At 40.1% G+C, this 20,476-nt stretch overlaps 1 protein-coding gene across 3 annotated transcripts; it reads left to right on the forward strand.

Moving 5' to 3' along the window:
- Positions 1 to 1,533: 1,533 nt before the first annotated feature.
- Positions 1,534 to 19,989, forward strand: LOC123063497 (THO complex subunit 2). 3 transcript variants are annotated; one of them, XM_044487298.1, is made up of 34 exons: positions 1,534 to 1,820; positions 1,920 to 2,045; positions 2,751 to 2,792; positions 2,932 to 2,991; positions 3,107 to 3,169; positions 3,393 to 3,473; positions 4,428 to 4,502; positions 4,593 to 4,640; positions 4,738 to 4,806; positions 4,891 to 5,024; positions 5,556 to 5,631; positions 6,225 to 6,415; positions 6,585 to 6,665; positions 6,829 to 7,030; positions 7,927 to 8,115; positions 8,191 to 8,271; positions 8,366 to 8,485; positions 9,202 to 9,261; positions 9,402 to 9,529; positions 10,248 to 10,344; positions 10,422 to 10,550; positions 10,629 to 10,732; positions 11,072 to 11,249; positions 11,360 to 11,511; positions 12,330 to 12,936; positions 13,042 to 13,146; positions 14,372 to 14,527; positions 14,595 to 14,675; positions 14,776 to 14,851; positions 14,928 to 15,190; positions 15,687 to 15,914; positions 16,026 to 16,832; positions 17,054 to 17,343; positions 19,363 to 19,989. In XM_044487298.1, exons 1-34 carry the CDS (start codon positions 1,677 to 1,679, stop codon positions 19,430 to 19,432), a joined length of 5,313 nt encoding a protein of 1,770 aa, XP_044343233.1. In that variant the 5' UTR covers positions 1,534 to 1,676; the 3' UTR covers positions 19,433 to 19,989. The 3 variants fall into 3 exon arrangements, with proteins under 3 accessions (XP_044343233.1, XP_044343230.1, XP_044343231.1); XM_044487295.1 differs by having other exon boundaries at positions 15,687 to 16,832; XM_044487296.1 differs by lacking the exon at positions 13,042 to 13,146 and having other exon boundaries at positions 15,687 to 16,832.
- Positions 19,990 to 20,476: the final 487 nt, after the last annotated feature.

The following is a 20,476-nucleotide window of genomic DNA, read 5'->3' on the forward strand; positions in this document are numbered from 1 at the left end:
CGGATATAATTTGTCTAATTGACATGTCTAAGTTTTGATCGATGTCTGTATGCTTTTAGAATTATAGCGATCTTTAGTTATAATGATGTCTTAGTTAATGTCTCTATGTCAAAGTCTATTATTCCGTGGCAACGCACGGGCATTCGACTAGTTTTATTAAAAGGCAATTTAATTAATTTTGTGGTTTAAGGGTTCATTTTTACTATGCGAACTGGCATACGCTGCGCCAACGTGGGTGGAGTGTGCCCCATAGCGTCCACCTCCTTGGCTGTCGAATCACACTTAAGGGTTGTTTGGTTTGTGACTAACTTAGCCAAAAATTGCCACAACTAAGGTTAGGCAAGTTTGACCAATTTAGGTGAGTGTTTGGTTCATGTCACACCTTAGGCAAGCCACATTTGGACTCCACATGGCATACACACAAAAAGTGTGGCAAGATTCCCTTAGGCTTGCCAACTTGTGGCCCTCATTTTGATGAACTAACCTTAGGCAAGCTTGGTAAAAATATGTGGCAAGGTGTGGCAATGCTAGTCCTAAAACCAAACAGCCCCTTAAATCCAGGACCTGGGTTGATCTTCTCAATATGGGACCCTTGCACTATATTTTCTCCTACGCATCTAACATCATTGTTCCATTTCTTTTCTCGTGATATCCTAAACATTTCACACACACACACACACACATGGCAACATAATAAAAAATGCATCATGTATTATGTACTCCCTCCGTCTCAAAATTCTTGTCTTAAATTTATGTAGATATGGATGTATCTAATACTAAAATGTGACTTGATATATCCGTACTTAGACAAATCTAAGACAAGAATTTTGGGACAGAGAGAGTATGTAACAAAGTATTCCATATGTTCGGAAATAACTGTCGCTCAGTCTTCTTGAGATGGTCAGGTTAGAGTTTCTTGTTATGCGACGAGATTGAGTGTCAGGTGCTTCAGATGTATGCAAGGGTCCAACGACGATAACTGCGGCTCCAGGGCGCTGGTCCTTAGAGGCATGTGCACGAAGACTTCCCCACTGTCATCGACAAGGTCAAGCCGGCTCTGATAGAGGAGCGGCGACAAGAACACGTTGGCGGCTCGTTTTGGCGGCAGTAGTGGACTCGGAATCTCAATGTAGTTTTAATTATATTTAAGATGCTTTCTACTTCCGGTGAACTTTTATAATAAATCTGATCCTCTTCGAGAAAATGCAGGTCATACAAATTTTACCTAGTAACCTCGCATTTTTTTTACCGAGTAAAAATATCACACATATGCAGATTTTTTTCTCGAGAAATACACATACTCCTGTCAAACGTGTCGCAAACCGACCTACACGGCTGTACCCGAGCTGAAGGCCCAGCCCATCTATACGTGAGGCCAGCCAGATTCTACCCGACCCAGCCCCCACCGTCACAGCGCCTCGCCGGCTCTCCGCGGACTCCCCCACGCCCCACCCGAGCCCGCTCCTCCGCCTCGCCGCTCCGACCCCCACGCCGCCGCCGCCGTCACCCACCCTCGCTGCCGCCGCCCCCCCCCCCCCCCTCTCCTGCCCCGCATGGCCCGCCCCCCATAGGTCGTCTCCGCTTCGAAGTCGCCCGCTCGCCCCCTCCTCCTCCACCTCCCATGAAACCCTAGTTCCCCTCCAAAACCCTGCCCCCAGCACCCGCGCCCGCCCGCCATGTCGCCCCCGCTCCAGGCGCCGGACTACAAGTACGTCACCGAGGAGTGCCTCCGCGAATGGAAGGGCCAGTCCGCCGCCTCCTTCCGCCTCCCCGATCCGGTCCCCAGGGCCCGCTTCCTCTACGAGCTCTGCTGGGCGATGGTGAGCTCCCTGCATTGCTGCGCGAATTAGGTTTTGATCGGCGAGATGGGTTAGTTGGCTTTTGATTTTGGGGCTGATTGCGCTGCTTGGGCTGTGCAGGTGCGGGGGGACCTGCCGCCCCAGAAGTGCCGGGCGGCGCTCGATTCGGTGGTCTTTGTGGAGGAGGCGCGTCAGGAGGAGTCCGCCTCCGTGCTCGCCGACATCGTCGCACACCTAGGGCAGGATGTGAGTATTCTGAGTCCTTTTTTTGCTGCTGTGTGGTGCTTAGTTTGTTACGATTGGCTCGATGAAGTGTGTCCGATTAGTCAATTCGCCATTGAGCATAGCACTGTAATGCAATACTTAGCTGTTGGCCAGTTTGCTGTGTTACTTGTTGTGCCAGCTGAAGTGACAACCTGGTTGAATTGTAAGATGTTTCGGTCATGCATAGATATCTCACTGGTAGTGATAGCATGTGGTAGCTCTGAACAAGTTCTGAAGGCTATGTTTGAAAAAAGTATCCTGCTAAAGGCTATGGTTAAATTATGCCCTTTCTGATGAACATGAAACTACCAGCTCTTGGAATACCACTAGCAAACCTTATAATGGTTGAGAGCGCAAACTTATTCATTATTATTTTAATTATTATAGAGCCGGGGCGTTTAGCTTTCCATCTAGGAGTTTTGGATCCATAGCAGAAAACAGTTGCCAAGATCGTTGTCATCTAGGAGTCCCCAATAGTCGACTGGTACCTGATTGGGTGGAGGCAGGTGACGGGGAGTGTCACTCAGAGATTTGTGGTTTAGTGAACGAATCTATCTTAAATCCAAGATGCATTTATTTCAGAATCATGCAATCTGGATTTACCATTCCGTTCCTTGTGTTGCTATTTCCTTGTAATCATCGAGTGCTGCATTCCTAGTTGATGATCTGACCTGTAGTAATCTGCAGATTACCATTTCTGGTGAATATCGCAGCCGTCTTGTCAAAATGGTAACAGTTTCTTTTAATACTTCTACACCTATTCATATCTTTACCAATGCAAATGGCTATCTATCTTCTTGGTGCCCTACTTTGTTTGGGTGGAGGATTTAGTGCTCACTAATTTCCTTATAAATACTCTTGGCTGCAGACTAAGTCGCTCGTGGAGTCTTCATTGATTGTGCCTAGGCTTCTTCAAGAGCGATGTGAAGTGAGTATTTGTTTTTCGTCATACTATGGTACCATACCTTTCTCCAAACCACCTTTTCATGATTCAAGGCAGCTGACACATGCTGTCTCTGTTTCCTGTATGTGCACATTTGAAGGAAGAGTTCCTATGGGAGGTTGAACTGAGTAAGTCAAAAGGCCAGGATTTGAAAGCCAAGGAGGTATGTGTCACATACTAATACTATGCATATTGTTATCACGTGCGATCATTGCTTCCTGATGTTTTTGTTTGTGCTCACATGAATTACAATATACCATGTCACATTATTGCCGATATCTATTAAACATGGTTCCTGGGCACCATTCTTCTTATTTTGCACAGTTCCATTCTTTACCTGTTTACTGCATCATTTTTTAATTGTCGCTTGACATAAATGGCAACAGGTCAGAGTCAACACACGACTTCTTTATCAGCAAACTAAATTCAACCTTGTAAGAGAGGAAAGTGAGGGCTACGCCAAGTTGGTATGTATATCTGCCTGTGAAACTTCTACCTCTTGTTCTTGTAATGGTGTGCATTGGTTCCTTCCATAATTTTTTTGGAACTTCAGTAACCATTGTTATTTCTTCATGCTATATTATGAAATTGAAATGAGTAACATAACGTAGAAATTTGTCCTTAGTGTGCTCTAGTTTTTTCACTGATGCTTTGGTGAGTGATACTGCCCTCAATTACCGAAGAATATTTGATTGAGTTACTGACTGGACGCATTTACAGTTGAAGGGGAGTGTAAAACGATCAACTAATTCCAGACTTTGATTTATTATTTGATCCTAAATTACAGAGTAGGACACCTGGAATGCAAAATAGGGGAAGGCTGGAAAGCCAAATAACCTGTATTTCTGAAAGTATTTATTGGAAAAATTGCTATAGAACACTGCACTTGATTAGCATATGCCCAGACACCACAAAATGATGTTATTGCCCAACCACATTATGAAGTTGTAGTCATTTACTGGACACTTTTTATTGCCTAAAACCACTAGCATAACCATGCTTGTTTGTTATTAGACACTTTGGTGTCTACTAGCAAATTCACACAACTTTATGACGTGTCTCAGTGTCTGGGCTGTGATAGAATTGGCAATGTCAACCAAGTGCAGTTTTCCGCAGTCAAATTTCCTTTGTTTTCTAACACGTGTTCTACCAAATCTAGAGGGTAAACTCTATAATCTAGATACTTCTATAAACGATTGTAAGTGTGATTACATTGATTAGAGATGTAAATATCCACAATTCCACACATGTGTTCTAACTTCTTATACTTCCAATTTGAAATTATTTGAGACTAAATCGCAACCATGTGGGATTTATGGCTAGTTCCATTCTTTGCTTAGTTTGTAAATGATGTGTCTAAAAGGTTTACTGGAGCATGGTGTATTTTTTGACCTAGCTGCCTTTGTTTGTCTGGAATTCAGGTAACCCTACTTTGTCAAGTAGGTTCAGATTTGGCTTGCCAAAATGCTTCTTCAGCAACTATCAGCATTGTAAAGGTTCGGTGTTGGTTACTTGGAATCTTCTTTCTTCCTCGCATGTTATGATTTCAGCATGTAAACAATTATAACATAATGTTCTTGTGACAGTCATTAATTGGACATTTTGACCTGGACCCGAATCGTGTATTTGACATTGTGAGTTCTCATTTTTTTATCCCGGTATTGCTATCTGATATTGTAAAAGTATGTCACTGCTATAATCTGATTATGTTCTTTCTTATTTGCCTGCTAGGTGTTGGAATGTTTTGAACTCTATCCAGACAACAGTATCTTTTATCAGCTTATACCTCTTTTTCCAAAGGTATTTTGTTAGTCAACCTGTAAAGATTGTTACCATACTTCATGCAGTATTTTCAGCCCATCTTACGGCTTCTCATTTTTACAGTCCCATGCTGCTCAAATTTTGGGGTTTAAATTTCAATATTATCAACAATTGGATGTAAACAGCCCTGTTCCATCTGGCCTTTTCCGAATAGCAGCGCTGTTGGTCAAATCTGGCCTTATTGACCTTGATAATCTGTAAGTTTTCTAGTTGTTATTGTGTTTGTCTACACTTCTTGACCGCAAACTGCTATTTCAGACATCTTCCTTAAATAGTATTTTTAAAAATATTTTGTTATAAATATCTGCAGTAAGAGAAGATCATATTTTTGTAAGGTTTATATACATGTTTATTTATTTATTTTTAACATCACATTCCTTTTGCGGTTCCCTCTTTAACTTCTGCTCTTATTTTGATGGCCATTTCTTATGACTATGTGATGACTTACACGAGCAGTACTAGACTTTTTTAGGTTATTTTCCTTAGATAGTTAGTACTACAATACCGAGAAAAGCAATCATATGTAGTATCAATGGTATTAGTTATTTTAGTAACTGACTGACCATATCCGTAGTCTCAAGTTCTTGTTTGCTTTTATTTTCCTAGCCATTTTATGCTGTATCAATATGAGTTAGTGTTGCTGCTGGATCTGTTTGTGTTGCTATATCCTTTTCAACTGCACCTCAGATATTTCATAAATCAAGACACGTTCATGGCTTCTGTTTCAGCTATGCTCATTTACTTCCGAATGATGATGAGGCGTTTGAGCATTTTGGCTCCTTTGTTTCAAGGAAAATTGATGAGGTTAGGATAATTTTCTTGTTGAATTCATTCTGTTCTAAAAAGGATTTGCTGTGTTCCTCAGGGTTATAAATGAGAATTATATGAATGTCACTACAATGTAGTCCCAATGATTTTTATGCTTCAATTTTTAGATTTTAAAAACGACTTCCATTTGAAAAAGGAAAGCAGTACGTGTAAAGTATCTTTAAGCAAACGCCATGATACTTCGAGAACATTACCGTGTAAAGTCTGTTTATGCAAATACCATGATAGTTCTTGTAGGAATCACTACATGTGAGGACTAATAACAAGTTGCCACATTGAAATTGGAACTCGAGTGGCAAACATATAAGAGTTGTTCTTTTGATTGTCATCTTGTAGTTTCGGCTTTGAGGAAGTGTCATATTTGCAGTTACCTCAAGTAGAGACACTGATTAAGCTGTTCCACTGGTTGCAGTAACCATGTTTTTAGTGACTGGACATATCTCAAGCTATGCATGCAGATTTGGTCTTACTTTATGAAATGCCTGCATTGATCTTCAATACGCTTTAATAATTATGGACACATCAGGGATTCAACTTATGGAGTTTATTCATCTCTTTCTTGATCCCAGGCTACTAAAATAGGCAAAATAAATCTTGCTGCTACTGGAAAGGACCTTATGGATGAAGAGAAGCAAGAAATAACGATCGATTTATACACAGCACTGGAGATGGAAAATGATATAATTGATGAACGAGCCCCTGAGATAGAAAAGAACCAGAAGCTTGGACTTCTTCTTGGTTTCCTCTCAGTCCATGATTGGTATTATCTCTAGTGCCATTGATTTAAGATGTATTATAATATTGCAAAGTTTCTTATAATAACATTTCATTGTTATGCTCAGTTGGTATATTTCAAATCTGCAGTAAAACACATGTCTTCTTTGACATGTTATAAATGTCACTGATTGACTTCTGCTGTTATTTGCCAGGGACCATGCACAGCTACTATTTGAACGTCTTGCGCAGCTAAATCCTGTCGAGCACGTTGAAATTTGTGATGCTTTATTTAGGTTTGTCAACTTCCTCTGCATATTCTATTAGCAGCTTTAGCAGTTGTATACTATTGCCTCTACTTCCGTGAAATATGGCATATGATGGCCCGAGTATGTTTATTGTAATGCAATGGTTGAGTTCCCCAATTTATGTTGTTCAATCCTACTTCCATTTGTGCAGAATTGTTGAGAAGACTATTTCGTCAGCCTACAGTACATATTGTCAAACACATCACAAAATCACCCGTAACATCGACACTCATATGATGGATGCATCATCTGTCTCTTCACCAAGTTATTTGGTTGATCTGCCGAAGGAGTTTTTCCAAATGCTTGCCGCATGTGGACCATACCTTCACCGTGACACACAATTATTCCAGAAGGTATCCTTAGATCTTTTTTGCTGCATTCTTCTTGTATTAGTACCTGCTCAATATCGTGCTGCCTTATTGGATATGCTTGAGATATTCTTCGTTGCATTTATGTCATAGATTATTAGTTCGTTATATACATCTTTACAAACTACAAAAATACCATATGTCCATATCACAAGTTCATCTCATCAGTGGTTGTTATGACCAGGATTTGGCTTCCTCACTTGTATTGCTGTAATAAATTAAAAAGTCAAAAATGGCCATCCCTGATGCAGAGCAGAGTTTTTGAGCTGGTGCCTACGTCCACCGTCTATCTGCTGTATCCAGCAGGCATAGCGATATGGGTACCGGTCAGCTGTCGTATTTAAATGCTCTAAGAGCATCTTCAGCAGCTCCCCTTATCTCACTCCCTAGATCTCCATATGGGGCCTCTCCCAAAAGATACCCTCCCTATGTTTTGTTTCCTCTTACAACAACAGACTATCCATATTGCACTCCCTAGATTTTGTTAATATCTTGTAACTAACAACATTTTCGTAACACAATTAAGTGCACATTTAGCATCGATTCCCTGAATTCAGCATGCTAATGGTACTGACCCACACCCAAAATGCCAATTAACATGATTATTAGTAATTCCAAGTAACAGAAGACCTGATAAGAAATGATTAGCACCAACCACCAAATTTGCACGGATTAGCACACAAAGCCATTAGCACCAGTTATCACTGACTATTATACAATCATAGCACACAAACACCCCCAATCCCATCCTCAAGACTAGGAAAGGTTATATGACTATGAACACCTTTACTTGCAATTATGCACTTCCGCCTGGAGCAATCTAGTGGCAATTTTTTTTGGATATTGTTATTTAATAGCACATTGGATGTGTTCATTTTCAGGTTTGCAGAGTGTTAAAGGTGTATCATGCCTCGTCAAAAGAATCAGCCCGTACAGCAGGTGTAATGTCTCCAGAATCTCAGGTTGAAGAAGCACTTGGGTCATGCTTGCTTCCTTCATTGCAGCTTATACCTGCCAATCCTGCTGTTGATATGGAGATATGGGGAGTTCTTTCCCTTCTTCCTTATGAGGTCTGTCATGCTCCCTGGTCGTTACTTGTTGTACTGCACTACCTTTTTAATCAATCTGGCACTGTTCATGTTTAGGTGCGCTATCGTTTGTATGGTGAGTGGGAGAAGGACACTGAACAAAACCCAATTGTCCTTGCTGCAAGGCAAACAGCAAAGGTTGCCTACTTATTCCATGCCTGGGTTTTCTTTCTTGCGCCTACCATTTTATCTTGAGTTTTAAATTCACCAGCATCCTTATTTTCTCAATTAGCTGGACACCAGACGGCTCTTAAAACGGCTGGCCAAGGAAAATCTGAAGCAGCTTGGCCGCATGGTGGCTAAACTTGCTCATGCAAATCCAATGACTGTGCTTCGGACAATTGTCCAACAGGTATTTTGAACCAACAATGCACATGCAATATTCAAAGCAATAATAAATACTGCAGTCATATGTGAAACATGCAATATTAATTCTCTGATGTTGGAGATGGCCAACCGTTAGATCTGCTGGCAGCTCCATTTGGACTGTATTTGCCTCTTTATGTTTTTAGCCTAGATGCTGAACTCACAGAGTGCATACTGTAGTTTTAACCCTGGCCACATCAGCTCTCCGTGCACTACATCTGCTGGTATAAGCTTGCAGATCTGCAGCAGGCCCTCAAATGCTGGTCTGCTGTCACTACGCACCCCTGTGCCATCCCTTTAAGGACTCAGTTGTGGCTAATGTACATTGGGGGGGGGGGGGGGGGGGTCTTTGCAAGTGATTAATGTCAATGGAGCGTGGTTTTTTATTTACATTTTGGACCAGAAAGCATAAGAGCCTCCTACTGCTACATATTGGTAATAGAATGGTATATGTAGTTATGTACATGTGCAGAGGGAACATGCCCCTTATGGCTACACATCACTTAATGAAGCAACCGATTTGTAGAAGTAGTCTGGCCAAATGATTTATGAATATATTATTTTTAATTTGTTAATTATGACAATTCAATGATTCTGGAAGCTCACCTTTATAATTGCAATCCTTCCTTGACTTGTGTAATTATGCTTTATCTTCAGTTCTTTCATCTTTTTACCTCTACAATACATTGTCACAACTTTCAGGTTGAAGCATACAGGGACATGATAAATCCAGTTGTGGATGCTTTTAAATACTTGACTCAGGTATTGGCTGCGTATGTGATGCATGTTTTATACAGATGCTCATGCCCTTTTTAGAGTTGATTGTAATTGTTCTGCATGTGTCTTTGAATTGTTTCTATAAGTCAAGTTTACACCGTTGTCTAAATGTGCTTCTTTTACAGCTGGAATATGATATTTTGCAATATATTGTAATCGAACGGTTGGCTCAAGGTGGTCGTGAGAAAGTAAAGGATGACGGCCTTAACCTGTCAGACTGGCTTCAATGTCTGGCATCATTCTGGGGACACCTGTATGTAGTTTTGACTCCTGCCTGTGATCATATTATATTTACACAAAACATGATGTGTACTTTAGTTAAACTTGATGATCCAGCGACATTCAGTCATGTATCTTCCTTCTTATTAGGCATATTAAGTGCTTTTGTCATATGGCTTTTATAGAACAAACAATGATCTGGTACTATAACTATTTAAAATTTGCTTTGAGCTTTTGACATTTTTCTGTGTCGTAGTGGTTAGCATCAAACTAAATGTAACGAATATCTGCGCAGGATGCAATTTCTTTTGAATAAATATTACAAAGATTTCTGTACTTGCATTCTTGCATCGTTAGATAAGCTTGCTATACATTATGTCGAACACTCGTGACAATGATTTTAGACATGCTAATGCAGCATTAGGTAACCAATCTACAACCTAATATTTAGAGGTTTACCTTCTGTTTTACCACTAAGGACCCCTGCCATTATCTTGTGCATAATCTTGAGTTCCCCTCTCATTTGTTTGCTCATTCTGACATCGCGTCTACAGAAGTGTACAATAAAATATCACCATTTGCCAAGACTCCAGATCCTTGTTATTATTTGTTAATCACATTTAATCTTAATGCTATGAAAATGCAAGCAGTAGTTCTATAATCACTGGGGTGCTTGTGTGTCCCTTCCCAATATTATTATTGTCTTTAATTTTATCTTTATGCTTCTATTCTGAACCAATTAACTTTAACAGCTGCAAGAAGCATCTTTCCATGGAGCTTAAATGCCTCTTCCAATACATAGTTAATCAACTGAAGAAAGGATTGGGTACTGAGCTTGTTGTACTTGAGGTTTGTTGGCTATGTCGAAACTTTCTTGCTGCCTTAGTATTGTATGAATCTGAAGTTTAAATTGATGTACCATGCAGGAACTCATTCAGCAAATGGCAAATGTACAGTACACTGAGAACATGACTGATGAACAGGTTGATGCTATGGCAGGAAGTGAAACATTGCGGCTTCAATCTTCGCTGTTTGGATCAACACGGAACTATAAGGTTTTGCGAGGAATCAATGCCTTTTCTCTATTTCATGATAAGGTCAAATAAACAGCTTACCAAATCGTTTTTTTGTAGGTCCTGAATAAGTCTACTAACAAATTGCGGGATTCTTTGCTTCCAAAAGATGAACCTAAACTTGCAATTCCTCTACTACTGCTCATTGCCCAACACAGATCCAAGTAAGATTTTGTCTCAACTTGCTAAATCCTTTGTGCCCTTTCCCCCCCTCCTTATTTTGTTCTGCTCTCTCGACCAAGTGGACTTCATTTAATATAGGTGACAGACTGATGGTTATTATAGATGCATCCTAATTGAATGCAATTCTTTACTGAATTTCTGTAATCATGCAATTATTTTTTAGGAAATATATGTCGAAGAAAATATTCAGAAAGCAACAATTATGTAAAGCTTTATTATCTGCATTCTGGGGTTCATGTTTTAGCCTAAAAGCTTGTCATATTAAGTTCTTACTCTTTGCATTGCTCTTTTAAACTTGATAATGTTGCTATTGTTTTCAGGATTATAATAAATGCAGATGCCACATATATCAAAATGGTTAGCGAGCAGTTTGATAGATGCCATGGAATACTGCTTCAGTATGCCGAGTTTCTTTCAAGTGCTGTAGCTCCATCAACCTATGTTCAACTAATACCTCCGCTGGAAGATCTGGTTTATAAATATCATATCGAGCCAGACGTAATGCACTCATATCTTGTGCACTCCTTTTTTTTCAATGTGCGAGCTGATTTCATAATTTTATCATGCCTCCACTCAAGTAATCATCTTAGCAATTTTCTTCATTATAGGTTGCTTTTCTTATATACCGGCCTGTAATGAGGCTTTTCAAAAGCGCTAACGGTGGCGAGGCCTGTTGGCCTCTGGATGACAATGAAGAAGGGGAGTCTGTATCATATGATGAAATGATCTTGCATGGCGATTCATCTCAGAAGTCAATCATGTAAGCTTTTATGAACATCTGTGGAAAGTCGTTTAATCATCTATTCAATGGTATGGGTCATCACAGACAACGCCTGGCTCACCTACACATGTCTAACGGAATCCATTGCAAAATATTGTCAAAAAACTCTCACATGGAAATATTGCAATACTCTGTGCACTTAGTTGCTGTACCAGTTTAGTCCATTGTCCATTTATTTATTGTGCAGACCACAAATGAACACATTGTAGTGTGATTTCTTTTCAGTTTTTGTTGGAACTTCAAGTACACTGTTTGATTTTTCTTCTTCCAAACGAAGGGTACAAGTGTTTCTGGGAGCATGAAAATAGCACGTCTTAGTTATTCCATTTTCATTTTTGGGTTTATGTTGAAAATAAATTGAGAAGTAAATTACTAAGGATGGTAAGTTCAGATAAATTATGTACCCTTTAGAACATCGGAGTACACTTATGAGAATTGATCCTCTCCTGTTTACCGCTAAAAGATAAGTGAAGATCTTGTGTCCTTGGAAGCTGGTAGGGAAATAGCTACTATGGGTATGTTTGGTTTGAGCCAACTTAGCTCTACCATACAATTGGCTAGGCAAATTTTTATTAAAGCTTTTGGTTGCCCATGAGTTGTCCAATATTGGCTAGAAAATGAACCTACCTTATGCCTTAAGAATGATTGCTTTTAGAAACTTATACTTTAACTGTTTAAGCCTCGTTGAAGTTAACTTTGGTTCAATTTTTCTGTTTCTAAATGAACTTGGTTGAACTTCATTGATAGTATTTTAGGTTTGATTCATATGTAGTTTGCTGTATTCTGTTTTCTTACAGGTGGTCAGATCTTCTCAACACAATCCGAACAATTTTGCCGGCAAAAGCCTGGAACGGTCTTTCACCTGAATTGTATGCTACTTTCTGGGGTTTAACACTGTATGATCTTCATTTTCCAAAAGATCGTTATGATGCGGAAATTAAGAAGCTGCATGAAAATCTCAAACAACTTGAAGATAACTCAGATAACTCTAGCATTGCAATATCACGGCGTAAGAAGGACAAGGAGAGAATCCAAGATTTGCTGGACAAATTGAAAAATGAATCTGACAAGCATCACCAGCACGTTATATCAGTGCTCCAAAGACTAACCCGTGAAAAGGATAAATGGCTTAGTTCCAGTCCGGACGCACTGAAGATCAACATGGAATTTCTCCAGCGGTGCATATATCCACGCTGTGTTCTTAGCATGCAGGATGCTGTGTATTGTGCTACATTCGTTCAGATGATGCATTCACTTGGGACTCCATTTTTCAACACGGTGAATCATATAGATGTTTTCATCTGCAAGACACTACAGCCAATGATCTGTTGTTGTACCGAATATGAGGCTGGCAGGCTTGGAAGGTTTCTTCATGAGACCCTGAAGATGGCTTACCATTGGAAGGTAGCTTATTGATTCAAGTGTGCTATACACTCTTCGCCATAGCTTTCCTGATGGTTATTACGTTGTTTTAGTGCTTCTGAGTTTGCATAATACAACTTTTTGCAGAGTGACGAATCAGTATATGAGCGTGAATGTGGAAATAAGCCGGGATTCGCTGTATACTTCAGATTTCCAAATAGTCAACGCGTATCTTATCCTCAGTTTGTTAAAGTATGCTTTACACACTCCTTGAAGTTATGTGTGTCACATAATTAAGCTCTGTATGTTTGTCATTTCCTTGGTACAGCTTAGTCCTAAAAATTGTAGAACTGGTGATCGCAACATAGAAAGCCTGTTCTGTGCTTTGATCACCATTACTAAAATTTTAGGACTAAATTTTACTCAAGTTGCATGGTACGGTTGTATGTTCGTAAGAGTTCCTAGAGGCGTTTTGTAGTATAAAAGCACAATCTGGTGCACAAGTAAGCTTCTTGTTAGGCATGTAATCAACATAGAAATTAAATCTATTATGTTGCTTCATAGATGACCATATAAAAATAAATTTTGTTCTGTCTTAGCTCAGGAGTTAATCCTGTGAGGAATATACTAATACACAAAACCATGTTTAGGTGCCAACTCCTACTCTAGTGTGCACTGTTTCACACCAGATTTTGATGGACTATTTAATGGATTCACAATTTTGCAAATGAACTCCTTCACAAATTCACAAACTGTCTTCTCATTCAATCTAAATCTGGTGTCTCCAGTGCTCATGAAAGGGCACGTTGTGTGAGACTGAGCATGCTAGTTCCTAGATATGGATGCTTCCTCAGGAATAAAATATTTCTACTCATAGTTTGTCAGCTTGTTACATTTGCAAAAATGTGGCAAGATAGCTTGCTCTTAGTAACCAGGCCCCGTGTTCTTTTTCATTCAAACGTGTTGGCGCTCAGTTCATGAATTGTGGTGCTGCCCTATCGTGCAGCCTTTTTATTTGAAGAGAATTTCAGTTGTGGCAGTTGTTGCTGCATGTGCTAGGCGTGTTGGCTTTATTGAGCTGTACATTTGGTCAAATGTGAGCTGTGCAACAGTAGTGTAGTGGCTACCTTTTTAATAAAATGTTAATACCTGCAAGTTTCAATGATGTGTATATGTATTTGTACATGTACAAAACGATCCACTGCGTATACTTATTATTTGTGAGCATCTGTACATTTTTCTTGGTGAAATTTCTGTTTCTTGAATCCAGGTATAAATTCAGCATGCTTTCATGGATCCTAGTATCTATTATTGCCATGTGCTGCTTTGCTCTCTACATTTTTATTCACGTCACCTGAATTGAATTAACAAAAATAAATAATCACAAGTGAATCTCTAATATCCAAAATTTTATGCTGTTGTCCTGCTACATTCTTTGCATATGTTTTTGAACATCTTTTTTCTGTGCTTTTGAAAGGTTCATTGGAAATGGAGTGGAAGAATTACCAAGGTGCTTAATCAATGTATGGAATCAAAAGAATATATGGAAATCAGAAACGCCCTTATTGTGCTCACAAAGATAACTAGTATTTTTCCTGTCATGCGAAAAAGCGGTATCAACATCGAGAAAAGGGTAAATACATCATTAGTCACCATTTATGATATGCTGCTGGGCTGTTGCTCACAAATATGTTTACCAGGTTGCGAAGCTAAAGGGGGATGAAAGGGAAGATCTGAAAGTACTGGCCACTGGTGTAGCTGCTGCTCTGGCAGCTCGCAAGGTAAGTGTTACCACTTCTTTGCTGGTGCCTTTTTTCCGTATCAGGGGACCTTTGTGCATGATTATGAGATGCATGTGTGGATTTCCCGACTATTATGCAGAGTTCATGGGTATCTGAAGAAGAGTTTGGCATGGGTCACCTTGATCTGAAGCCAGTGCCTGCAAAACCTATTGCTGGTAAGTAGAAGACACAGTTTTTTTCCAGAACCACTATGATTAACTGGAGCATAACTATTCCTTGGATCTCCTACAGGAAATCAGTATGCAGATCCCTCGACAGCAAAAGATCATAGCGTTCGTGCAAAATCTGTAGAGGGTAGGCATGAAAGGTCAGAAAATGCAATGAAGCCTGATGCTCATAAGAAGAATGCCTCGACTACAAACGGATCTGATAGTCAAATACCATCTTCCTCTGCACAAGGAAAAGGTTCAGGGGTTGCACGTGGTGTAGATGAACCTCCAAAACTTTTGTCCGATGATGGAGTTAAAGTCTTGAAGCCTACTGCAGAACCTGAGGTACCTCAGTTTATAATGTGGACGGTAACAATTGGGTAATTTATAGGAAAAGCTCATGTGAGCTTGACTCCAAAAAGGGTTTTGGGATCGCAAAAACTTTCTAAAATGTGCATATCGCAATAGTATGTGTATTTGTACATTTTAGTGCAAAATTAGCATTTTATGGACTGCCCACACACTATAAATGGTGCAAAAATAATTTCTATTTTAGCCCTTCATTCTTCTTTGTTTTCCGCAGATGGATGTACCTTTTTCAGAAAATTTTGCAAGTCGCTAAGTGTATCTCTACGTGTAAAATTTTAGGAATTTTATGGAACTTCAAAACACACTTTTTTTTTTGAAAATTTCAAAACAACAGCTTGAGGTGTTTTTGGTAGCACAAAATCCGCTTGTTCCATTTATGGTCCTTTAGTATGTCATGGAACATAGCAGTTATTAGTCAGCCTTTTAGTATTGGACATTTGGTTTCCATTGTTCTAATCATTTTTATTAACAGACTAGAGCGCCACAAAAGCGTGCTGTACAAAATGCTGCAAAGGTATCTAAGCACGATAAGGAAGATGCAAAACCTGGGAGATCTACTAGCAGGGGTCTTAATCAACAAGCCTCTGCTATTCCTGTTGACAGAGAAGTATTGTCTCAGGCAGCTGATGGTGTGCTGGATACTAATCCCACTAGTCCGTTGGTTGGCACAAATGGTAATGTACATCCGGCACCACGAAAGGTATCTGCATCCTCCCAAAGATCAACAGTATTGGCTGCACATAGCGGTGGAACAGCTAATCCCACCGGTGAAGGTGAATCTGCTGACTTGATTGATTCTACCGTGAAACAGCAAAAAAGATCTGTTCCTGTTGAAGAACAAGAGAGGACAGGTAAACGAAGGAAAGGAGAGATTGAAGGCAGGGATGGTGACTTGCCAGAGCACCATACGGAAAAAGAAAAAAAATTTGACTCGCGATCAGTAGATAAATTTCGTTCTGTGGATCATGAGAGAGGTGCTAGTGAGGAACAAAACCTAATTCGGACAGAGAAATTAAAAGAAAAGTTTGATGATAAATATGACAGAGATCATAGAGAAAAAGCAGATCGGTCTGAGAGGCGCCGTGGAGAAGATGTGGTTGAAAGACCAACAGACAGATCATTGGAAAGGAGAGAGCGTTCTATTGAAAAGATGCAAGACAGAGTTTCTGAAAAAGGAAGAGAAGACAGGAATAAGGAGGAGAGGAACAAAATTAAGCATGAACCCATAGATCGAGCACATACTATTAAGAATGAACCCATAGATCGAGCATATACTATTAAGAATGAACCCATAGACCGAGCACATACTGTTAAGCATGAACCCATAGACCGAGCACATACTTCTGATGAACGCTTCCGAGGGCAAAGCTTGCCACCACCTCCACCTCTTCCAACTAGTTTTGTACCCCAATCAGTCGCTGCTAACCGAAGAGATGAAGACAGTGACCGAAGGGGCGGCAGCACCAGGCATACCCAACGGTCGTCTCCCAGGCGTGATGAGAAAGAAAGGTGGCACTTGGAGGAGAATGCTCCGCTCTCGCAGGATGATGGGAAGCACAGAAGAGAGGAAGATCTTCGGGATAGAAAGCGTGAAGATAGGGATGTTTCATCAAGCAAGGTAAACTTTTCTTTACCCCCTAATACTCTTCTGTGATCTGTGATCATTTATTTGCTCACTAGTTCAGTTATATCTATAAATGTTGATCTGTGTCTTGTGCTCTGTACTTATTCATCTACTGAACAGTTCTATGGCTTTTATGATGTGACTTGGCATGCAATCACTCTTGGGATCGTAATGGACATTCTTGCTTGATCTCTAATACTTTGTTATTTTTACAGGTAGATGACAGGGATAGGGACAAAGGTAATACTGTGAAAGAAGATAGTGATCCTAATAGTGCATCCAAACGGCGGAAGATCAAAAGAGAACAGTCTGCTTTGGAAGCTGGGGAATATGCGCCTTCTGCTCCACAGCCCCCGAGCGTTGGACCTGGTAACTCACAGTTTGAAATACGAGAGAGAGAAAGAAAGGGTGCTATTTCACAGCATCGGCCATCACATGCTGATGACCTTCCTAGGATGCATGCCAAGGATTCAACAAGCAAGACAAGTCGTAGAGAGGCTGACCAGTAAGTTTAGGAAACAATGAAGTTTCCACTTTGCAATGTGTTCTTTATACCTTATTAGCTGTCATGTGAAACACACAATCTGTTTGGGAAGGATCAGTTTCGTCGACTGAACGAAGTTGCAAAATCATCGCTTTTACAAAAAAACCCTTAAATTTCAGATGCTCTGCACATACAAGATCGTAAACTGCAATATCCTGTGCAAATTGTGGCACATTTTTTCTTTAACCTCTTCTAGTATGCCTGTTTCTAAATTGAAGAAAAATATTTAGTCAAATAAAATAATGATTGCATTCCCAGGTTACAAGTCGTTATGCCGGTAAAGTATGTAGGAAATTCACCATTGTACCTTCATAAGTTTTAATAGATAACATGGTGTCATGCACTTAGCTAGGTACGGTATGGCTGGTAACTAAGCACTTGTGTTCCCAAGCTAGCGCTATTTAGAAAGCTACCTCGAAGGTGGTTTAACAACTGAAAAGCATAAATACTCGTGTGCAATAATGATGTAGAGAAACACATAACTAAATAGTTGTCATTTTGTTAGCACACCAATAGCTGCGTGACGCAGACAGTTCAATGGAGTAATGCCTTACCAAGAATTGCTAGCATCCAAAGTATTTGTTTCCATTGATGGAGAACTATGAGATTTATGACCAATTTTAGCTGTATGGGCGTCACCGTTAAATGCTAGCTCTACCAAAACCAAGGTCAATGTTTGGTGTATGCAGAATTGGTACCCCCTCCGGTCGGGTTTATACATGGTTTTCGAGTCGATGAGTTGACGAGCAGTTCAAGGGTAGCGACTCGTCGACGAGTCGAGCCTGGCCGGTCGACGAGTTGTGACTAGTCTCGACTAGTCGAGGGGTTTTAGTCAACCCTGGCAGTGCGACTCGTCGACTAGTCACGACAAGTCGCGCGACTCAGAAAACCATGGGTTTATAACGTCGGTGTGGGATTTTAGGTTCTCAATTTGACTGATGAAACATTTGTTATATCTAAAACTGTATCATCGGATTCGTTTTCAAATAAAGTTTCTAAACATATATATTTTTGGTGGCATATAACATATATTTTATTAGTTATATTAAATTGAGGACCTAGGAAGTTATTAAATTGAGGGACTAGGAACACGCGCACACCCTATACACCTGACCGGCGGGAGTACTACTTAAAAATAGGGAGTACTCGAAGCTTACTCTTGTTCAAGTCGAACGACTCGTCGACGAGTCGAGCCTGGCCGGTCGACGAGTTGTGACTAGTCTCGACTAGTCGAGGGGTTTGAGTCAACCCTGGCAGTGCGACTCGTCGACTAGTCGCGACAAGTCGCGCGACTCAGAAAACCATGGGTTTATAATGTCGGGGTGGGATTTTAGGTTCTCAATTTGACTGATGAAACATTTGTTATATCTAAAACTGTATCATCAGATTTGTTTTCAAATAAAGTTTCTAAACATATATATTTTTGGTGGCATATAACATATATTTTATTAGTTGTATTAAATTGAGGACCTAGGAAGTTATTAAATTGAGGACCTAGGAAGTTATTAAATTGAGGACCTAGGAACACGCGCACGCCCTATACACCTGAACGTCGGGAGTACTACTTAAAAATTGGGAGTACTCGAAGCTTACTCTTGTTCAATACAATATACTCTTCTATTGGAAGCACATTTTAACAGTGTGATTGTTCGTGTTGTCATATATGTATTTTAAATTTGTGTTGATCTTTCTGTTGGTTTAGTGTAGCTTGAGCTTTTTGCTATAAATTTGTTGTCACATTGATATGAGTAGGCTTATTATCTTTCCTTAAAGATGTAGCAGCAGTAAGGTATATATTAGAAATAAGGCTGCAGAAGATGATTACATAGGTTGATGTTCTTTCTAAATCTGCACAAAAGTAAAAAAAGTTATGTAATGGCTTCTACACCAGCCACAATTTCTGGTATAGATCTATTTTTATGTATATACTCATGGCTTCTATACGATTTGTTTCCCCAACAATCCTTGGTTAAATTGCAGAACACATGATAGAGAGTGGGAAGAGGAGAAGAGGCCAAGGACTGAAGCAAAAAGGAAGCATCGGAAGTAGGTTCCTGCGGGTGTCTTGATGATTGTCACATAACAAGATTTCACTTGGCGACGCGCACCTGCGAACAAGCCGCTTTCTTGTAGCAGGAAGATGTATCTGGGCATATTTGAACCATTCAGCGTGCATGCCTCACTCCATGGTTTTAGAAAGGTTTGCTGGGGCTTAAGGGGACCAACAGGATAAAACCTTCAGCAGTGCTTCGTCTATGCTGTCCAGATGCAAATTGTTGCGAAAAATGTTGACTGCAAGGAACATATATGGTCGGTTATAGAAGTCGTTATAAACATCTTAGCAATGTGGAATGTAAGGAACAAGGGCCATACCATGAACTTAGACGGATTTGCTGTAAACAAGGATGAGCAGTTTGTCGTCCAGCTATTTTTGTAATTCATTTTGTACTAACTGCAGAGAGTTTTGCTGTGGGAAGCATTTGGGCTTCCTTTTTTGCACTGTCTAGGAGGAATAGCAGGGGGGTTGTGAGTAGGTTGTACATGTACAGTTACAATGGTCGCATGAACCGTTGCGTTCTAGATGTTAAACTGAGATGGTTGCATGAATCGTGGTGTTCTAGATGTTAACTGAAATGGTTGTCTGAATCGTCGTGTTCTACTAAATGTTACTCCCTCTGTAAAGATATATAAGAGCGTTTAGATCGCTAACGCTCTTATATTTCTTTATGGAGGGAAGTAATGAGATGGTTGCAGTTCATCATGTAGTGTGGTGGTTTTGTTTTGGTCGTTGTCGACAGTCGCCTTCATTGTATCTGTGTGATTTTTACCTTCAAGTCTGTGTGGAACTTGGAGCTTGTTTGATCCCGGGTTCCTGGCAAGAGCAACTCGGTTGGTTTAATGCTGCCAAATTTTGGCAAACGTCTTTTCCTGGCCTGGTGATAGCTCGTTTGTTGCAGATTATATGTCTGGGGCAGTTGTTGTTGACCAATGGAAAATAACGTTTGTAGTAGCAATTGTCAACAAGTACGTTTCTGCTTCAGTGTTCAGAACGTAGTTGTAAGTTAAAAACAAAACGAGCTCCCTCTCAGAACAG

This window comes from Triticum aestivum, chromosome 3A (assembly GCF_018294505.1).
Source record: "Triticum aestivum cultivar Chinese Spring chromosome 3A, IWGSC CS RefSeq v2.1, whole genome shotgun sequence".
Taxonomy (NCBI): Eukaryota; Viridiplantae; Streptophyta; class Magnoliopsida; order Poales; family Poaceae; genus Triticum; species Triticum aestivum.